Source organism: Lichtheimia ornata (assembly GCF_029851405.1).
Source record: "Lichtheimia ornata isolate CBS 291.66 chromosome Unknown scaffold00004, whole genome shotgun sequence".
In the NCBI taxonomy this organism is placed as follows: Eukaryota; Fungi; Mucoromycota; class Mucoromycetes; order Mucorales; family Lichtheimiaceae; genus Lichtheimia; species Lichtheimia ornata.
Genome location: NW_026695324.1, coordinates 963949 through 983932, shown reverse-complemented (window position 1 = coordinate 983932; position 19984 = coordinate 963949). Strand labels below are relative to the sequence as shown.

Genomic DNA, 19984 nt, shown 5'->3' with positions numbered 1-19984 from the left:
GATGAATGAACAGCATGGCAAATTGAATGAGATAGGGGTGAATCATATAGAGGCAGCAGGGATAATCGTGTCATTGTATTCTTGGTGGTTGCCGTTACAAGGATCTTCATCCATCGTTGGAAAATAGCTGCTGCACGCATTGAATCGAGTGCTTCCATTGCTGTACAAAACCTTTCCTCAATGCCATCCCATCCATCATCCTCCTCATCCGTATCCACGCAATAGGCTCCATCCTTTCTGCTGACAACGCGACAAGTAACCAAAGCAACATCCAGGATTTCCCATTACTGCACTTGATTGCATCCGTCCATCCATAACCATTGCAAGTCCAATATCGCTGCTGATCTGCTTCCTTTTCCATCCGGCTGTTGGTCAATATCTTTCTTGATCACTTTCCATGTACAGTGTACTCGATAGCCGATATGGCACTATCCATAGGAATCAGTAGATATTGAAAACAAGTTGCTGCACGTAAAAAAAAGATGCATCCATCCAATGGCTATCTGCTGTCCACGTCAAAAGGCTGAAAGACAAATTGCTGCAAGTAACTTGTGACGATGGAGCAAAGACCTTGCGAATAGCAGCTGCTGTTACGTTTGGTTGTGGAAGAGGAGTGTGCAAGAGAGCGTGTGTTGTAGTAGAGCGACAAAGTTGTGAACGCTGTATGAGACAATGCAATGAAGCCCTCGCTAAGAGCAACTGCTGCAATGAACGCTGTTACGTTTGATCGTGACAGATGAGTGTGCTTGACAGTGTGCAGTATCAAGAAAGGCGTGTGTTGTAGTGGGGTGTACATGTCATAAACATGCCATTCAGTCAAAGACAATCGTATCAAGACAATTGTAGGATTGACATGATGGGTTGAAGCAGGACAATCGTTCGCATCGTGGTAATTGTGCTTGAATGGGGCCAACAGTTGAGAATGGGGAGGAAGACCCAAGAAGCGGGACGTGGAAGAAATGGGAAATCCAAGTAGGAGGGACGAGCTGCATAAAGGAAGCCGCATACCACAGATATGCGCACGGACATGCCAAATACCACTTTTTCTCTTCAAGGTCAATCCACTGTACAAGGAGTGCTTTTGTTTTTGGAAAAGCAATTTTATTGATGTGTGCATTGTGGGAATAAAACGAAGAGGGTTGTTTAACAAACACCAGGTGCAGACTTGCTGGCAGCCTTCTTGCCTTCCTTCTTGTTGGTGTGGTTGTAGTTGGTAGGATTAACATGGGCTGAGCTGTGAGCATGTTCACAAGTGATGTTGCTATCATTGTTGTACGTATATCATTGAGTAAACCTACTATGGGGGAAAAACGATCATTTACTCAAACTTACCGGTGGTCCTCAACCGCCTTTTGATCCAGGGTATCCAAGGCCTTAAGTGCAGCCAAAATGTCACGGATCAAGATATCGCAACGAGAACGTGAGAAGTCTTCTCTAACCACGACACGCATCATCTTTTGATGTTCAAGCTTAGGGGCCATGGTATAGGCTGGAACAATCCATCCACGCTCACGAAGACGTGCAGCCACGTCAAATTCGTCATAGTGATGGGGAGCATTGAGGCGGAAAGCAACAAGTGGCAAACCATAGCCTTGACCTTGGCTGAGAATCTCAAATCGACCCGTGGCTTCAAGACGTTGAGCAAGATGATCAGAAATAGCCGTCAAGTTGGTCATGATCTTTTGGAAACCAGCACGACCAAGACGAATTAGAATATAGTATTGGCCAATGATATGAGCGGCACCCTTGCTAAAGTTGAGAGTGAAAGAAGCCTATAAAGCATATACATCTTTAGTAATCATGCATGGCATGTCAATCATGGTATAGCTTACCTGATCACTGCCAAGGTAGTTGATGTTAAAGATAAGCTCCTTGGGAAGGTATTCAGGGCTACGCCAAATGGCCCAGCCAACACCAGGATAAGTAAGACCGTACTTGTGACCAGAAGCATTGATGGATACAACACGCTTCAAGCGGAAGTCCCTGTCAAAAAAAGAAATCACAGCGTTTGAGCATCCTCAATCGGATCAATTTTCCCATACACAAATGTACCCCTGAGCCTTACCATTCAAGTTCGGGAACAACAAATGGAGCAACAAAGCCGCCACTATACAATGAATACCATCATATTAGCACTCACAAACAAAGACCTAGGTCTTGTAATTCCTATACCACTCACCTAGCAGCATCCACGTGGATACCAACGTCCCAGCCATTGGCAGAGCACTTTTCCTCCAAGAGCTCGTTCAAGGTCTTGACATCTTCATAATGGCCCGTGTACTATAATACAAACATCAAGGAATGAGAATACATGTTGATCAACAAGGGATCCAATGGTAAATACTCGCTTACCGTAGAACCAAGAATGGCACAAACACCGATAGTGTTTTCATCAACTTGATCCACAGCCTTCTTGGGATCCATATACAAAAGCTCCTCAGTGCAATCGATTTCTCTTGGTTCGATTTCAAGGTACCTGCATGAAAAACAAGCACGTATGTGTGTGAGAAAGAATAAGATACATCTTTGGATAATGACATACAGCAAAGCCTTGTGCCATGCTACCTGGCAGTTAGCTCCCAAGACCATGTTGGGCTTTTCGGTGGAGAGACCCTTTGCCTTTCGGGCGTTTTGCCAACGACGCTTCATTGCTAGAGTAGCAAGAATGATGGCTTCGGATGAACCAACGGTGGAGCAGCCAAGAGCTTCTTCTTCAGCATCATGCATAGGTGCATTGAACAAACGTGCAATCATGTTGACGCAGCGGTTCTATTTTCATGATGGGACAATGATTAATCGTAGCCACGAAATTGCGCCCGACCCCTTTTTTAAACAATTTTCCGCCCTGTCCCGGTTTCACTTTCCCGACATAGCACACACACACACACGCACACGCTCACATACACCAGCACGCTACTACTACTTACGCAAAGCTCGGCTGATTGGGGATACTCTTCATAATCGATAAAGTTCTTGGAAATGTTTTCAGCCATCAACTTTTCAGCTTCCTCTTCCATAAAGGTGGTGACAAAACTGGCAAGGTTCAGGGCAGGATTGCCATCAAGCTATATAAATTTTCCCCATTTAGATAATTTTTACAACCACGCGACGTGTCTCATCACTTACAGCAAGCTCGTCCTTGATCAAACGATAAGCAACATCTATGATCGAGGAAAACAACAACGCCTTGGTCAATCATCCATCCCATATTTACCCGTCTTTGCACTTACTGGAAGGCATCTCTTCCTGCAATCGTGATGATGATGAGGAAATCGAATCAGTATTAGCTATACACATAGGATCATGCGGTGCCGTTGTTTACCTTGGGCATGTCGTATCTATCATATTGAAGATGAGTAAGGCTATGGGCACAAAAGTGTTTTTTAACTCACCTTGGGATCTCCTCAGTAGCCCAACGCGTACCATAGATGGTGGTGTTGTGATCCTTAAGGCTCTCATCGGCTTGATCACCAGAGAGACGGGCTATGGTAGACGATGTGAGTACATGGCTTTATACTGCCAACCCAAGTTACTAACCATGAGAGATAGCGTTGGAAAGGAAAACCATAATGTGTGAAAAAGAAGTGAAACCTAAGGTCGTGGCAAAGAAAGGTGTGAAATGCCTTTATATATTAGTGGTGGATATGGGCTACCAGGAGAGGGAAGATGAATTTACACAGAGGTCTCGAGCGATGATTTGGGGGTAGGACGAGCAAATCATCAACGTACATTGAGAATACAACACACTCGTAGGCATATGGGAGATCGCGAATCGAATCACGCGGAGGGCGCTTGGCACAAAAATGTTGCACAGGGTGTATCGATTATGGTCAAGAGCATGCAACTAGAGCTTATTGGGGTGGGATTCCCGATTTGTGCCTCTTTTTCAATGCAAGTAATATGAGCAGTGGTCTTGGACAAGATGAGCGTTGTCTTGTACAATACTCGAATACCAGCTTTACGGACAACTATGTATGCAAGGGGAATGTCTTATGCACAATGTCATCACGTCACTGCTCTTTACATTTTCCGGATACTTGGAAAATGGGTCTGTGCTTTCGATATAGTATGCATTCTGGCATGTTCATATCAACGATCATCCCTTCTTCCTCAACTTGGTCACCGTAACCGCCAAGTCTTTTTTCGGAGAGGACTTGTATACTCCAAGGAGCAGGGTGAGTTGTTGTTCAAATTTCACCCGACGGGTATGCTGACAGCAAGAGTCCGAATAGACACGAGCAAGCGTGTTTTGGTTTTCCCGTACAAATAATACAGCAATAATAAGCGACAATGTATGAAGCAAAAGCCAAGAAACAGGGCACTGCATCTGAAACAAGTATCAAATACAAGCAAAAGAATGACATGGAAAACTAATGACCTCGATTCTAGCGCACCACCATTCAAAGGCGCATGACCTGTCATTGCCTGTATATGTCACAGAGAGATAAAAAGTGGCACATTCCATAGCAAATCGCCACACCTATTCCTCGTTCCCCTATTTCTTTAGTCCTTAAGCGGGATAGATCGGATAAAAAGAACAGGCATGAGACATGCATACGATTGTAACACAAAGTTGTGTGCCGCACCCATCTCGGAGCTCAAGCACAAAAAGGCACTTTTATGCATTGCTCGTATTTACACACACATGCACACACATACGCAAATGATGGTTCTGAAATTGGCAGTGGCAAGCATTTATTTCAACAAAGAAGGATCCATATTAAGCTAATGAATGGATATCCCAACTCAGGTACGATTAGTAGTAACACTTTAGCTCCTACTGAGCGTGAAGCGGTAATAATGACCTCATCGATCAGCACAACTAAATATAGGCAATTTTTCTCTTCGCGGCTTAAAGAGCAAATGAATGCAGGATACTGTTCAACCCTCTCACAGTGTGGCTAGGTTGTAACACCATTCACTCCACACACGCACGAACCCCGTCTCTTCCACCCAACCTTCTGCCAACCACCATCATTCATCCCTTCTTCTTCTTCTCGTATCCATAATAATAGCACTCGTATATTGATAAACCAATGTCTTTATGCGATATGAGGCGCAAATCTCAATGATCCAACGTATTTGATTGTTGTATGTCCCATAGTTGTGACAAAATACAGCGTTGTTGAGAGCTTCACATACATTGCTGCCCATGTACCCTTGTTAGCCATCCTCTCATCTCGTTGCTCCTTGCCAACAATCCACCAACAGATCCCAAGGTCATCCCATATCCATAAATCCGCTCTCCAATACAATGCAAAGATCCATGTATTCGAAATGCACGTGTATATATGCTATCATCGATTCTGAAGCACTTCATTCATGGCCTCCAGGGTCTATCACGGCGAAATCAGACATTGGTGATGATGATGAGACATGTGGTTGTTTTCAGCTTACCAATTTGATGTGGGCTTTTATCTTGTCAGCTTCTGCTGAACGTTTATCCGCAATCCTGCAAGAGCATCATTAGGAATGGTATCCATGGCATTCATGCATCATTGTACATACTTGTCTAATCGTTCTACGTTCTTGTCGATAAACGCCATGGCTTCATCCAATGTAAACTGAACATGTAATCCAAATCCAACGTTGACAAAGATGTATTGTGTATCGGGTCTACATGACAACATCCATCAGCACATCGCGTCCATATAGACACCTCCCACTATAGCACTCACATGTGAGCCTGCACATAAAACTGGTTGCCGATATCCGTCATGGTCTTCATTTCCTTCAAGTTGCAGTCTTGGATCGTTTGAATCTGTGCCTTGAGCTTTTGACTTGACCCATGCAAACGAAGAAAGAAATCTTAGTCGACAATGGGCATTGGCATGCAAAGGAGATCCACCTACTATTCTGATATAGTGCTGTAGATTGTATCCCGTGAATCGAGCACCGTCTTTAGGTTGGGTTTAAGCTTGAGATTGATAAACTCGTCATATTTGCTAAGCAATGTTGCAACGTTGTCTCGTGCCATAAATGTATCTGTGTTGGAAAAAGAAGTATGTTGCATGACAGCTGGATTCCCCTTTCATTGTAAGCAGGTGGCTTACGCTATTCATTCACCCTCATATATCATGCAATTGACAATGACCCTATACTTCCCTATCAACGTATCATGTTTCGACTACATCCATGATTTGGAGGGAGGTTGATGCTTGTTTATAGCTGTAATCCACTATGCATACCTATCCGACATCCTCCTTGAAGATGCTCGATCCATGCAAGATATCTAATCCTCAGCTAATGCAGCAATATGATCCTCGGCTTCGTGGCTTCTTCCATCTGGATATCTGAAGCGATCAACTAAATGATATCGACCACCATCACCCTTGCAATGGAGTCTTCACCATGGTTATACTCACAACCTCAGAGCATCTCTCATCTTGCCTTATATTGGTTGTTCTCATACATTACATCCTTCAATTTATGTGGACTCATCTCTACGTTGCTATGGCAACCTTGATCGAGGACAATGAAACACTGTTTTGCTATCATCAACTTTGTCAACATAATAAAACCCTTTCCCATCTACTATCATGCAATTCCATCTTTAATGCCAAATGCGAGAAATCTCTATTCTAATAATACTACAACGAATGTTCATTGTATCCGTTGCCTAGGGCATAAGAGAAGTGTAAGGTGATGGTGATGGTGCTGGGATTTGGGGATCCGGATCGGGAAACGGAAACGCGGAGACGCGTGATCACTTGGATACAGGTACACCTGATTTACCACATTCTTTTCTACTTTACACACAACACACACATACACACAACATGACTGATACACTTGCATTCCGTGGTACTTTGGAAGGTAAAGAATCATCACAATAGCGATGGATGAGTGGATGAATCAATGGATGGATGGATTGGTGGTGACATGGATTATGGATTAATGGTTGGTTGTATAGGTCACAACGGCTGGGTCACCTCCATTGTCACCTCTCCCGAAGCTCCCGACATGGTCATCTCGGCATCGCGCGGTAATTCTCGACGGCGATAGACAACAAACCGAAAAGAGTGTCGTGGCTAATATTCATGGGGGTCTCATCAGACAAGTCTATCATCGTTTGGAATATCACAAGGTATGTGTTTTGATCACGTGATTGATGGCATCAATGTGTACTCATGCTGGATAGGTGAGCCCCTTTTTTTCTTTTGTAGTGAATGGGATGATGGTCTTGTGGGGGGAAAAAAGAGGGGAAGCATGGATCTTGCAAACGCCTACTAGTTGAGGTGAATGCCGTTTCTTTGCGTGCCGTTTCTTTGTTCCTTTCATTATACTCTGAAAAGAGGAAGGGGATAAGAATGGTCGACAGGAAATTGCTCACGATGGCCCTTTTACAGGGATGAAATTAACTATGGCGTGCCTCGCAAATCCCTCCTTGGCCACAACCACTTTGTTGAGGATTTGGCCTTGTCATCCGACGGTCAATTTGTGCTTTCGGCTTCCTGGGACAAGACCCTTCGCTTGTGGGATCTCAACACTGGCACCACCACTCGTCGCTTTGTTGGTCATACCAACGATGTGCTCTCCGTTGCCTTTTCGGTTGACAACCGTCAAATCGTTTCCTCCTCGCGTGATAAATCTATCAAATTGTGGAACACCTTGTAAGCATTATTGGATTGTATATAGACGACTATGGCTAATGATGTATGTATAGGGGTGAATGCAAGTACAACCTCGTTGAGGATGGTCATAGCGGCTGGGTTTCATGCGTTCGTCTTTCACCTAATCCTGCCAACCCTGTCATTGTTTCTGGTGGCTGGGACAAGCTTGTCAAGGTAAGAAATCACCTTCAAGAGAAAATGGGAATGGCAAGCATTATGATGAACAACTTGAATATTTGCTACTTCAGAAGCCATGAGTGGGCTTATGAGACCAACATACACATTCTGATTGCTGTCATTCTCATTTTACTTGATCGATTTGTCTTTATGATTCACATTTATCTAACGTTCAATCTACATTAGGTGTGTATTGATTCCTTGTTGATTGTATGCTCGTTGCCATCTCCTCGTCTCTATAAGGATGACTTGTTTTATATATTTGCTACTTCAGAAACCCTGGAGAGTTGGGTTAATGCGAACGACTATACCACATGGCTGAAAGAGACATATACGAAGGAGCATGAGCAGAGTGTATCTTTGGATGGCATGTTTTGCTAATGGATCTTTGTTGTTGTATGATAGGTTTGGGACCTTAGCAAGCTCAAGTTGCGTGCCAACTTCGTTGGCCACAATGGCTATGTCAACGCCGTTACTGTTTCCCCTGATGGCTCGCTTTGTGCTTCTGCTGGCAAGGATGGTCAAGTGATCTTGTGGGATTTGAATGAGAACAAGCACTTGTACTCGCTTGATGCCAATGATGAAGTCCACGACCTTATCTTCTCCCCCAACCGTTACTGGCTTGTCGCTGCTACAGGTGCTTCCATTCGCATTTGGGATCTCGAGAACAAGAGCATTGTTGATGTCCTTCAACCTGAATTTACCAACAAGGGCAAGGTGCAAGATCCCCAGTGCTTGTCACTTGCATTCTCAGCCGATGGCAACACCCTCTACTCCGGCCATGCAGACAACTTGATCCGCGTCTGGCAGGTGTCTCGCACTTTGTAGTTGTAATCACAATATAGCATAGCTCGGTTTATACTACGGCATAACAACCTCCTTTTGCAAATATCATTTCATTGTTACTCCCTTGCAGCAATTATGTCCCTCTTTCCTTTTCTGGTTCTTTTTTCTAACACATGGCTGTTTCAACAAGCTTGCGGTTGTACCTTATATGCGGGTAAAGTGGATGTGCAGATGCAACAATGACTTGCAATATTGGGTGTGTACTTGTTCTGATTGTGCTTAGCTTTGTATCATTGGGTGGGCTCATGGTAAAGCAACATGGGATATCAAATGGTCCAAGACAAGCATATGAAAACTAGGATTTGGTTACATTATAGTATGGGTAAGTATGCTTTTGTCATCTCCCACAGGTTAAATGCATATGGCTTTATCAATGCGTATATGTGTGTGTGCGCTTGGGCATATGTAGATATGATAGCGGATGCTTATCAGGGTGCCTGGTGCTGCAAGATTTCCAAGTCATGTTTTCAGTTGGCAGCGTAATGAACGCTTCGATCATTGTATCAGTGCCTTTGGTGGCATCGGTTTTTGCATCCGTGGTATGTATGAAATCGTATATGGGAAGCATGTTTTGCTAAGAGTTTACTCAATAACGCTCGTCACCGTCATTGTTGTTATCATCGTGACCCACCAACCTGCATACCTCATGCAGCTATCAGGACCTGTTGCAGACCGTATTGGTCGAAGAAACTATTTCTTTGTTGCCACCATCGTGAAAATCATAGGCTCGATGATCGAGATCACCGCATCAAACTTTGCAACCTTGCTGTTGGGCCGTATCTTGGCTGGTGCAGCTATTGGGTAATCAACAAGGCACATTGATTTAAAGTTTCTATTTGCTCAATGCATGAAGATGTGCTCTAGTGTGTTTAGCATGTTGACTCCTTTGTGTAAGCAAGCCCCTGATGATGCACAAGAGCATGGCTTACACATATCAACGCATTGTTCCACATCATAGATCAAAGTGAGATATCACGGCCCGAGCACCGTGGACGACTAATTACCTTTTACCAACTTGGCGTCACTATTGGATTTTGCATGGCTTTTTGGATCGTATATGGGACAAGTAGATTGCCTAACAATTTATCCTGGAGGTAAAGCTGAGCATTTTTCAATGATGCGTAGTATACTTTGAGATTCATGCAGGATGGCTATAACAACAAATATAGAATCCCGATGTGCCTTCAGATCTTACCACCGCTGATTTTATTCGTTGGTCTCTTCGCATTACCCGAAAGGTAAATAATCGATCCTAAATAGGAGGAGGGAAGCATTTGGCATTTGTTTATGTGGTACAGCATCCTCACTTTTTCATCTCTGGTGACAATTACCATCCCGTAAATGCTATCCTTCATAGTCCGCGATGGCTGATTTACAAAACGAAACGTCGGGATGAAGCATTGGCCATCCTTACGCGCTTACGCAGTGGGCAGGACATCAGCATCATCCAAATGGAATGTACCAGTATTGAACAAGATGTCGCATTTGATGCAAAGTATGCATCTAAAGGTTATTGGACGCTGCTGGAGAAAGGCATTGAAAACAATCGACGTCGTACATTACTTGGCATTGGTATCCATGCACTTACACAGCTCACCGGTATCAATGTCTTGTTGTAAGTTTCATAGCAACGAGCGGTGTTTGCTCTACTGATGAAGCGTATAGATTTTATCTTCCACACATCTTGCAATCCACCGGTATTACAGAGGTCAACTCCGAGTTGTTAGGTTTGTTGACAAGAAGGTTTCTTTTTTGCTGCTTTGCTTTTGATCCCATGACAAAATGTGTAACCTTGTGGCGTGTGGAACCGGGGTGATTTGATCAATTATAGGTAACGGCGTAAGCGGAATGGTGAACATGCTTGCTACCATCCCCGTTTTCTCATTCGTAAGAATCGTGGATCGCCATTGTGTCATACAACATGGGTTAACGTGAACATGTGTGTAGATTGACAAGTGTGATCGACGACGTATTTTAATACGAGGATCATTGGTGATGGGTGTATGCATGATGACTATTGCTGTCATGTTGGGCGTATTCCATGATAGCGATCATAATGCACTTGGCATGGATGATGATACTCCAAACAAATTGTCACCAAGGATGATGGATTTCCTAGGCGATGATGGGCCAACATTTGCCGTGTTGGCATTACTATGCCTCTTTATTACATGCTTTGCCCTTAGTTGGGGTCCTCTTGGTTGGATCTATCCTGCAGAAATATACCCACAATTGATTCGTGCAAAGGCTATGGGGCTTACCACTGCCGCCAGCTATTGTTTCAATGTCACTATATCACAGATCGCTCCCGTTCTTTTTCGTACCATTAGCTGGGGCACCTATGTCGTCTTTGGGTGCTTTTGTCTTTTGATTGCGTGGATTGTCCACAGCTTCTATCCCGAGACAAGGGTATGTGTTGGGAACATGATGCATACACACATGAGTTACGCGCCTTTGCGACACATGCCGATGTTTATTTATTTGCTATTTCTGATAAGAATGCCCGATTGACAACTCTAAATCTTTAGGGAAGGTCGCTAGAAGAAATACACTTGATATTCAGCAATGCCATTCTTATGAATGAGCGAGCTGATGCACATCATCCATCAACAGCAGCTGAAGCATTGGAACATCTTGAGATAATTGATGGCAAACATCACAAGCAGCGGCAACATCGACACCACCCCAATAACAACAACAGCAAACTCGACGACGCGTCTTCTTGATTTGGTGCATGTGAATCACAATGAGATATAGACACGACGACAAAAAGCTGACTCTATACGTAAACAAACGCTATCGCCTGTTGCGGGAATTCCGGAGCAAGTCTATAATACTGCTTCTCCTTGCATGTTTTGTTTAGAATCACATAAAGTTAAGAATCCAGACTCCACTTGTTCTCATTATCATCTTGCTTGTGTATCCAACATAAAGCACACTCCTCTTTTTCTTTGCTTACTTTTATGCACAAATCAATGACTTGCTGAAGAACGTAAAAAAAGGAGCAAATACGAGAATGGTGTGTGAGTGGGAATGAGATAATGTATAAACACGAGCATGTATGCAAACGGCCCATGCGTTGTTCACACTCCTTCATTCCACCCCGATCATCTCTCCTTGTCAAAAAAAGACAGAGATTACCGGAATAGGACATGCCGAAGAAGAAGAGGCGTGTGTGTTGTGTGTGGGGGTGATGATTGTATATGGGTGAAGATTACACAAGGCGATCCTGTGTGTGTCGCCTATTCGGAGTGTGGTCCGAAACTCATGGGCGATCAGCAGGAAAGGGGATAGTGGGTTCCATTGTGGCATCAAAATACAATAACAATGAATGCAAAACATATAAAGGGCCATTCATTTCACTCCCTTTCCACGTTTATCTCTTTTGTTCCTTTTACTCTTTTACCAACGATACCCAAATCGACCACCTTTACTATAAATTACGCCGTCGCTTGATCATGCATAGCACCATGCTTCAACCATCGGGTCGTTCAGCCATCCCACAATCCATTTACACCGTGTACCATGCAAACGCTTCCTCCTCAAAACCACTCCCATCCGTTCTTATTGGTACGCACATCAACAGCAGCATTCAAGGGTGCTAGCTCACCCCCCTTCTTGTATCCCAAAAAAGTCAAAAATGCTAATACAGTGTATATTATGCACGAACCAATAGACTTTATCGCTATAGCACTTTGCGAAGTCATCCCTTTTCGTGTGTTCCGCCGCCGTTCCATGCAGCAACTAAATCCACAAAATCAACATGTTCAGCAAACCCAATCACACGCACGTCCACGACGCTTGCCAGAGCTCCTTTACTTTATCCACAAAGTCACATACCAAGCTGGTATCAATTGCCGTACAGCTCTTGTTGCTCTCATCTTGCTTGATCGTGCCAAGGCATCATTACCCAAGAATGCCGTCAGTAGTTATGGTGAGTAGCACACACCACGCATAACCGAGATCTTGGACCCCCACATATTAACCATGACCAATCACGTCTTAGACACATCCCATCGTCTTTTATTGGGTGCCTTACTCACAGCAACCAAGGTACTTCAAGGTACCGTGTGGGCCCCAGCTACACCACCATTGACCAATCAACGCCTATGTGACATTTGCAATGGTCTCTTCTCTTTGAATGACATCAACCAAGTAGAGCGTGCCTTTCTCAAGTTGATCCAATATCGATGTTGGGTTGATGATAAGGATGTCAACGATTATGTCATTCGCCACCGCTCTGATTTCGCCTTGTAAGACCATCCTGGTGCACCATTACCATCGTTATCACCCACCCAACATTGATCCTCCATGTCTTTACGCATCCTCATGTAATCTTGTGTATATATACTTCTTCTTACAAACCACTGTATATCGTACTCTCGTTCTTCAACATACCCATATATCCCTTTGCTTGCTTGTATAGCCCCTTTTATCATACGGAGCATTGTTCATGCTAATATTATTTCTTTGTGATTTTGTTCATTGTCCATACGTATAATAATGAGATGTTGGTTTATTCAAAGCTTTCCGGTATAGGTGAGGAGATTATGGTTGTTGTGATAGTCCTTGGATGCTGACGACATGTGCAGAGTATCCTTGCTGGCAAGGGTCATAAGTTCTTGATAGATGTTATTCACTGATGGATAGCTCTTTTGTCTAAGTATCATAGCCTGGGGCATATGTACATACGCCCTCATCACTTCACTTTTTCTCTCAAGGCCATCCCACTACACGCTCCTTATTGTATCACAAGAGCCATATCCTTCTTGCATGACCGATAAACGGACCACCTTTATTATTCCATCTTCGAAGCAATAGCATCTAATCCACAAGCTAGCAAAGTCCAAGCGAGTATGTAATAAATAAACAACGCTTTATTTCATCTAGCTATCTTGCAACATTGCCACCATCGCCGTCCCTCATCGTTCGTATTCCTATTCATACTCGTACTCGTAAGCATCACCAGTCGTCAATTTCATCGTCGTCACGAATCTCAAAAACACGTAAAGAGGCCAAATGGGATCTTGCAGGCTTCCTTTTGTATCTCGTTGTCGTCATCATTGTCATTGTTGTGGATGGGGGTGATCATCGTAATCGTCATTGTTGTGAATGTGGTAATCATCGTAATCGTCGTCTCTATAAATAAGAAAGCAGGCAAGTTAGACCATCTGGTACCGGAATGATGACGATTTGGTATACCGTTAGGCTATCCTCTCTAAGGAAGAAAGCAAATCAGAATGAATTCACAAACCAAATCACCGCCATACGAGCAACGTCGGGCGATCCCTTGTTCTTGAGAAAGCACTGCACGAATCACGCAAGGCCAGTTCGATCCATGGCAAGGAAGGACATCACTTACGTAGAGTCCAGGCTCAATGTTGTCCTCATTCATCCTCTCCAAAGAAAGAATGCTCCCCAATCCAATCCTTCCAATCATTTCCCACCTCATGAAAAGAAATCCCCAAGGGAAAGAACGAGCCTATCACGAGAAGAGCGTGTTGGTTGGCACTGATGTCAACACATTCACAAGTTGTTGCAAATCCCCTTTTACCTCAACACGGTGACCATGCTCTTCCAAAAACCCATCGTCGTCGACCCATCAACTCAACGCAGGCCTGTAGAGCCCTGGACGCGTTCCAAGAAGCTTTTCCAGCACACTTGGCTAGTGCAGAGCGACGCAGCGGCCACTTGATACAGGCTGGGAAGTGAACCCAAAGAGATGATGATGATGATGCCCCAAGTTGCATTTGCCTGACCAAGGAAACCTATTCAATTCATTATTAGCACACACGCACAATAAGCACCCTTATCATTGTTTGTTTCATTGTACTTGCCTTTTCCATATACATGAAGACCCGTTGTTGTTGGTTACTGGAAACCGAAAACCATGGTGTAGTGTAGTTGAGCCGAAACAAAACGCCAAACCAGCCAACGCCTTGAAACCAAACTTGCTCTCTATACAAGCTAACACGTCAATGGAACCAATTCGGCTGCAACATTGGACTCTGAATGTACCTGTTGACACCAAGCGTAGAGAGGGAATAGCAACGAGCAAAAGGAAGCAACAATATCGCCATGGCAACCACCAACCAACCACCAACCACGCATTCCTCAGCACTTGGACACACTCACTCTCCCTGACAATGCAAGTTCAGAACTACATTAACACCTCACTGCCAACAAGAGCACTTTTTTATAATACATTACCTTGATCGAGATGTCGTGAATGGGATAAGGAAAGGTGGGAGAAAAAGAAGAGGAGCGTTGTCTCAAGTCGTGGAGCTGCTGTCCCCCAAGTTTAAATCCCCCTACTGCTATTACACTGAGGCCACTCAAAGACCCAATACACCCATCCACCCATCATCATCATTACCCTCACGATAGACAATAAGTACACGTAAATAAAAGAAATGATCCTCACGTATAGCAAAAGGGTGTGTCTCATTTTACCCTTTAGGTGATAATGCTGATCCAACAACAGCCATTGCCTTACTACCAGGTCAGCTCGAAGATGTCTATCACCATTCACAGCTGCAAGTACCTCGATCAACTTTGTATCCTTGTGAAGAACGCAGTTCATCCTTTACAACCCACAAACGGCAGCTGCCTCCATACCTTGTACACACATACCATTTGTATATATATATACGTATCATTCGTACTATACATAAATGCATAAAGACAATGAAGATGATGATACTGGATACACATTGGCATTGTGGATGATAGACTTCATATAATAATGAAGTATTGGTTTATTCAAAGCTTTCCGGTATAGGCGAGGAGATTATGATTATCATAGTCCTTGGATGCTGGTGACATGTGTAGAATATCCTTGCTGGCAAGATTCATAAGCTCTTGATAGATATCATTCACTGATGGATAGCTCTTTTGTCCAAGTAACATAGCTGCAATGCCAGCAACATGTGGGTTGGCCATGCTTGTACCATCCATGCTATGGCTATCGGTACCGAGCCAGCTGCTTGTGATATCAACACCTGGGGCATACATACGTACGCATTTGCCAAATGAGCTAAACACTGCAACGTTGTCTTGGCGATCTGATGCGCCTACAGCAAAGACGGCTGGGTTTGCAGCAGGCGTGTATTGACATGCATCGTCACCTGTGTTACCGGCGGCGACAAAAACTGGAATTCCGTGATCCACAGCTGCACTTGTAAGGGCATCATCAATCGTTTTGGATCGTGGCCCACTCAATGATAGGTTGATGATACTTTTGCCACGCTCGGCCTTTGCACTAACCATGGCAATAGCTATAATAATTTTTCGCTCAGCCATAAAAGGCATGTGTTTGATGATGCTTTTTACCTCGGATCAAATCAACAGTGGTACCATCACCGCTACCATCAAGAATCTTAATGCTGTGAATAGTGGTGTGTGGTGCTACACCAAAAGTGGACCCGCCGATGATACCAGCCACGTGGGTGCCTACATTTGCAACACCGGTACATGTACACAAAAAAAAGGAGCCCGCCTTTGTCAATGAAAAGAAAATGAAAAACAAACATTACGATAGTTTTGTCATACCATGACCGGATGTGTCACTGTCGTCTTCGTAATCAATAAAGTTGGCGGTGTGAAACGCTCTTCCTTTGAGATCGGGATGCTCGGTGTTGATACCTGTGTCAAAAACATACACATGTACCCCATTTCCTATAACGGCATTGTCATCTATCATTCGCGTCGTCAAGTCACCACCTGCATCTCTTTGATTGATTCGTGCAATGCCCCAACTTGGTGCTGGTTCCACATGCTGTGACCCTGGTACAGCAGCCTGCACCTTGTACACTTGATTCGGCTCCACATAATCGATGGCGTCCAATTGGTGTAAGTATTCAGCAAAGGCAGGATCAAAGGCTCCCACCACAGCTGAAAATCCATTGCCCACTTGAATTGTATCCATGTTTGGTGCTTGTGCATTGGCTGCTTGCATACTCACTCCACCATTTCCACTGCTTTCGCTACCAGCTGCTTGTAATTGCTTCATACGGTACATGGCCAAATGCTGCCGAATAAATTGGCTTGGTTCATAAGCTACTTTTTATATGAATAGGATGTATGTACAAGTGCACATTCATTACCTGTGGTTGTGTCATTGTTGTTTTGTTGTTTGAGCTTTATGATGTGTAGGCCTTGGCTGGTGGTTGCTGCGATGGATCCGGTTGCCACGTTGTTGTCGGAGTTGTTGACTTGTGCCACAGCTGCATGAATCGAAAAGAGTAGCCATGCAACGGCTGCTGTGCTGGTAATGCCTTTCATGATAATAACGAAAATGAAAATGGTCAATGGTTACGCTGTATTTAAAGCCGTTTCCTTTTTGCCACCCAAGGTTCAAAAAACAAATCAACATGGACAAGTAGACAACAAAATCAGCCGCGAGCAAATATGTAAAGAGGAGGTGATTGGTTGAAGCAAACAAGAAAGATCCTCGACTTTTATGGTGACTGGTAGTGTACAGCACACAAACATTTTTTTTCTCTCTCTCTATGAAGAGCCATCAAGAGCACGCCAACGTGCACCAAACTTGTGGACAAGGTAAATGCATACACCGCTAAGTAGGCTGACAATGCTAAGAATGGTCATGGCCCAGCCGTTTCCAATTGCCTTTAAAAGAGCAGGTGCTAGCAACGGGGTACACCCTGCACAAAAGCTGCGTAATAGATTTGATGCTCCTACCACAGAAGCCGAGTATCCTTGGTAAGCATCCACAAGGTACGTGTTGCTAGGCGTTTGCACTACTCCAACTCCCACGCCCACTATTGAAGTGAATCAACAACACACATTCAAAAGCATGATGAATCAGTTGACTTACGTAAAAAGAGACCTGTCAAACCACCAGCCAAATGTATACGATTTTGGATACACCATCCATACATGAGCTCGCCTAATGGCAAAAGAAGGATACCCAACCACATTGCTTGTAACCGACGCTCTGGTTGTTGCTCTTGTTCTCGATTTTGGTCCAATTGTTCTTTTGAATCCGGTGGATAAGCAGCTTCCTTGTCATGGTGTACGATGGTGTCATTATCTGAAGCGTTTGTACTCCCACGACTCAACATCCAGTCAGCGTATTTTCCTGAAAGCACAGCGCCAACAGCGTTACCAACACCATTGGCAAGGTATGACAATCCAATTTGTGAGCTTGTCAGGTGGTATCTGTAGCCGAGTTGATGTGGCAATGTAGAGATGACAAAATACATGAAACCATATGCTAGGGCATAAGGAGCAGAGGCCAAGATGACAACGGGCTTCCATAAAAAGGCGAATGGTCGAGAAAACGATCGTAACATGGACACCTCTTTGTGTTTGGTTGATGACGTTGAGCGTCGTTGTTGTGTTTCGGGAAGGAAGAAGAGCATGAGCAATAGCACAAAACCACCCATACCGGCCAAGGTCCAAAAGATGTATCGCCATCCAATATCTTTTTTACAAGAAGAATGAGTACATGGATAACACACTTTACGCATACACGCACACAATGCAACGCACAATAAAAGGACACTTGCATTCATTAATATAGCCACCAGCAATTGGGCCTACAACAGGTCCAATCAGGGGTCCGAGTAGGAATAATCCCATGGCACTGCCACGTTCCTGCATTGTAAAGAGATCTGAAATAGTACCAGCACCCACCGCTTGTGCTGCACTAGCACCAATGGATTGTAGTATACGTACTACGACAAAGACACCAATGTTCTTTGACACTGCACATCCCACCGTGGATGCCACATAAATCACTGTTGAGCCAATGTAAATGAATCGACGTCCATGCCATTCTGACAATGCTGCCCACATCATTGGCTACATAAAAAATTAGCCAGCGATCTACGTGCATGAGTCGTACAAAGACTTACAGCCACGCCCTGAATAAAGACATACAATGAAATGGTCACATTGATCACCGTACTCGATGCACCAAGCGTTATCCTCACTTCATGCACAGCAGGTACCTACATTATGCATCATCCATTAGATTGATGTCAGCGTGTGTCATCGCACATTGTGTATCCCACTTGCATAGATAGAACTACTAAGAGGACCGAGGAAACCTTGTAAGGCGACAATGAAAAGAATGAACCATTTTCGAAATTTCGAAAACTGCACGTGGTCAATATCGAACGGCTCAATGATATCTCTCTTTTTATCTCTCTCACCTCTTTGACTGCCACAGCCGTCTCAGTGCTAGCTGTGGGGGTAATAATGATTACTTCTAAATCATCGGGTAATCCACTTTCTTGTTGCTTGAATGCTGTTGTTATTTCATTTGATGATGGTTCCTGAGAATGATCGGGTGCTGCAATGATCTGCTTTTCGTCACCGATAACAGTAGTAAGACTCTCTTGATCCCCTTGTGGTGCTGCAGCCATTGGTATATATGTATGGGGTAGTATGCAGAAGGGAGAAGAATGACAAAGGAATGACTTGGATGCAAAGGGGGGAATAGGTAAAATGGGAGAGCACAAGAGAGAGAAAGAGAGAAAGAAAGAGAGCTAGAGAATGATGGTGATAGTAGGGAAAAGATTAAGGATGTGTGTGTGGATCGAGTGAGTGAGTGAGTGAGCGAGAAAGAAGAAAAGATAACACAAATGGGAAAAGGCCGGAAGGAAAATGGATGTTTATCCTAGGTGTTCGGAAAGTAAGCCTATCGACGTAGGGTGTGAGTGAATGAATGATGCTATTCTAGTTTCAGTAAAAGCAACAAAAGCCATGATGATATGCCGGTTTCTTTTTCTAGTCAACAAGACTTCCTTGGCAATGAGGATGCACCCTTTTCTACCTTCTCCCCTTGAGCACCCCTTCCATTCTGCAAGACTATCTATGCATGAGCGAACAAGTAAAGCACCATTGTGATTACATATTGGTTACTACAACAAGTCCTTTGAACAATGAAGGCCATAATCATACAAAGCCGCTCATGGATTCAATAACCTTGTGATGACTTGCATAGATCATAATTGCAGATGGCTATAACGTGGGTTACCTCTGCTGATTCATGTTAACCCATCGTGCTTCGTGTGTGATAGAAAGTAAGTTTGTTTGCATTTTGACAAGTATACATGGTATATGCAAACCATATGATTGCGTCAAGTAATTGCAAATTTGTCCGAATCGGCAAGCCGGTTTATGGGTGGGTACAACACCGGGATCTCTTTTTCATGCAGCAAGAAAACAACATCACATAAGCTCCGCTACTACAAATATTGAAAGTGCTAATAGAGCCAATTCTATTTACAATGCGCGTAAATGCGCCAATTGAGGATGGGTTTGTACATATATAGGAGGAGCGTGTGTGTGTGTATGAGTGTGTATGTAAGTGTATGTGG

At 43.9% G+C, this 19984-nt stretch overlaps 7 protein-coding genes across 7 annotated transcripts; 3 read left to right on the top strand and 4 right to left on the bottom strand.

Moving 5' to 3' along the window:
* Positions 1 to 1143: 1143 nt before the first annotated feature.
* On the bottom strand, positions 1144 to 3568 carry O0I10_001765 (glutamate decarboxylase; the record flags this gene model as incomplete). Its single annotated transcript, XM_058481857.1, has 13 exons — positions 1144 to 1261; positions 1333 to 1772; positions 1833 to 1983; positions 2066 to 2107; positions 2180 to 2280; positions 2353 to 2476; positions 2543 to 2769; positions 2928 to 3065; positions 3127 to 3161; positions 3231 to 3246; positions 3323 to 3338; positions 3393 to 3483; positions 3538 to 3568. The coding sequence occupies 13 exons, from the start codon at positions 3566 to 3568 to the stop codon at positions 1144 to 1146; spliced, it is 1530 nt and encodes a 509-aa protein (XP_058347714.1).
* Positions 3569 to 5297: 1729 nt separating this feature from the next.
* Positions 5298 to 6013, bottom strand: O0I10_001764 (prefoldin, alpha subunit; the record flags this gene model as incomplete). Its single annotated transcript, XM_058481856.1, has 5 exons — positions 5298 to 5336; positions 5398 to 5452; positions 5509 to 5616; positions 5679 to 5780; positions 5853 to 6013. 5 exons carry the CDS (start codon positions 6011 to 6013, stop codon positions 5298 to 5300), a joined length of 465 nt encoding a protein of 154 aa, XP_058347713.1.
* Positions 6014 to 6779: 766 nt separating this feature from the next.
* On the top strand, positions 6780 to 8618 carry O0I10_001763 (uncharacterized protein; the record flags this gene model as incomplete). The annotated part of the gene is made up of 6 exons (XM_058481855.1): positions 6780 to 6816; positions 6914 to 6985; positions 7057 to 7087; positions 7350 to 7613; positions 7667 to 7787; positions 8196 to 8618. 6 exons carry the CDS (start codon positions 6780 to 6782, stop codon positions 8616 to 8618), a joined length of 948 nt encoding a protein of 315 aa, XP_058347712.1.
* Positions 8619 to 9282: 664 nt separating this feature from the next.
* On the top strand, positions 9283 to 11362 carry O0I10_001762 (uncharacterized protein; the record flags this gene model as incomplete). Its single annotated transcript, XM_058481854.1, has 9 exons — positions 9283 to 9437; positions 9501 to 9526; positions 9595 to 9730; positions 9806 to 9874; positions 9994 to 10251; positions 10302 to 10363; positions 10468 to 10523; positions 10584 to 11045; positions 11165 to 11362. The coding sequence occupies 9 exons, from the start codon at positions 9283 to 9285 to the stop codon at positions 11360 to 11362; spliced, it is 1422 nt and encodes a 473-aa protein (XP_058347711.1).
* Positions 11363 to 12106: 744 nt separating this feature from the next.
* O0I10_001761 (uncharacterized protein) lies at positions 12107 to 12893 on the top strand (the record flags this gene model as incomplete). The annotated part of the gene is made up of 3 exons (XM_058481853.1): positions 12107 to 12206; positions 12313 to 12570; positions 12643 to 12893. The coding sequence occupies 3 exons, from the start codon at positions 12107 to 12109 to the stop codon at positions 12891 to 12893; spliced, it is 609 nt and encodes a 202-aa protein (XP_058347710.1).
* Positions 12894 to 15398: 2505 nt separating this feature from the next.
* Positions 15399 to 16919, bottom strand: O0I10_001760 (uncharacterized protein; the record flags this gene model as incomplete). The annotated part of the gene is made up of 4 exons (XM_058481852.1): positions 15399 to 15913; positions 15969 to 16088; positions 16188 to 16694; positions 16742 to 16919. 4 exons carry the CDS (start codon positions 16917 to 16919, stop codon positions 15399 to 15401), a joined length of 1320 nt encoding a protein of 439 aa, XP_058347709.1.
* Positions 16920 to 17144: 225 nt separating this feature from the next.
* O0I10_001759 (uncharacterized protein) lies at positions 17145 to 19027 on the bottom strand (the record flags this gene model as incomplete). The annotated part of the gene is made up of 6 exons (XM_058481851.1): positions 17145 to 17416; positions 17473 to 18081; positions 18167 to 18461; positions 18515 to 18610; positions 18678 to 18758; positions 18815 to 19027. The coding sequence occupies 6 exons, from the start codon at positions 19025 to 19027 to the stop codon at positions 17145 to 17147; spliced, it is 1566 nt and encodes a 521-aa protein (XP_058347708.1).
* Positions 19028 to 19984: the final 957 nt, after the last annotated feature.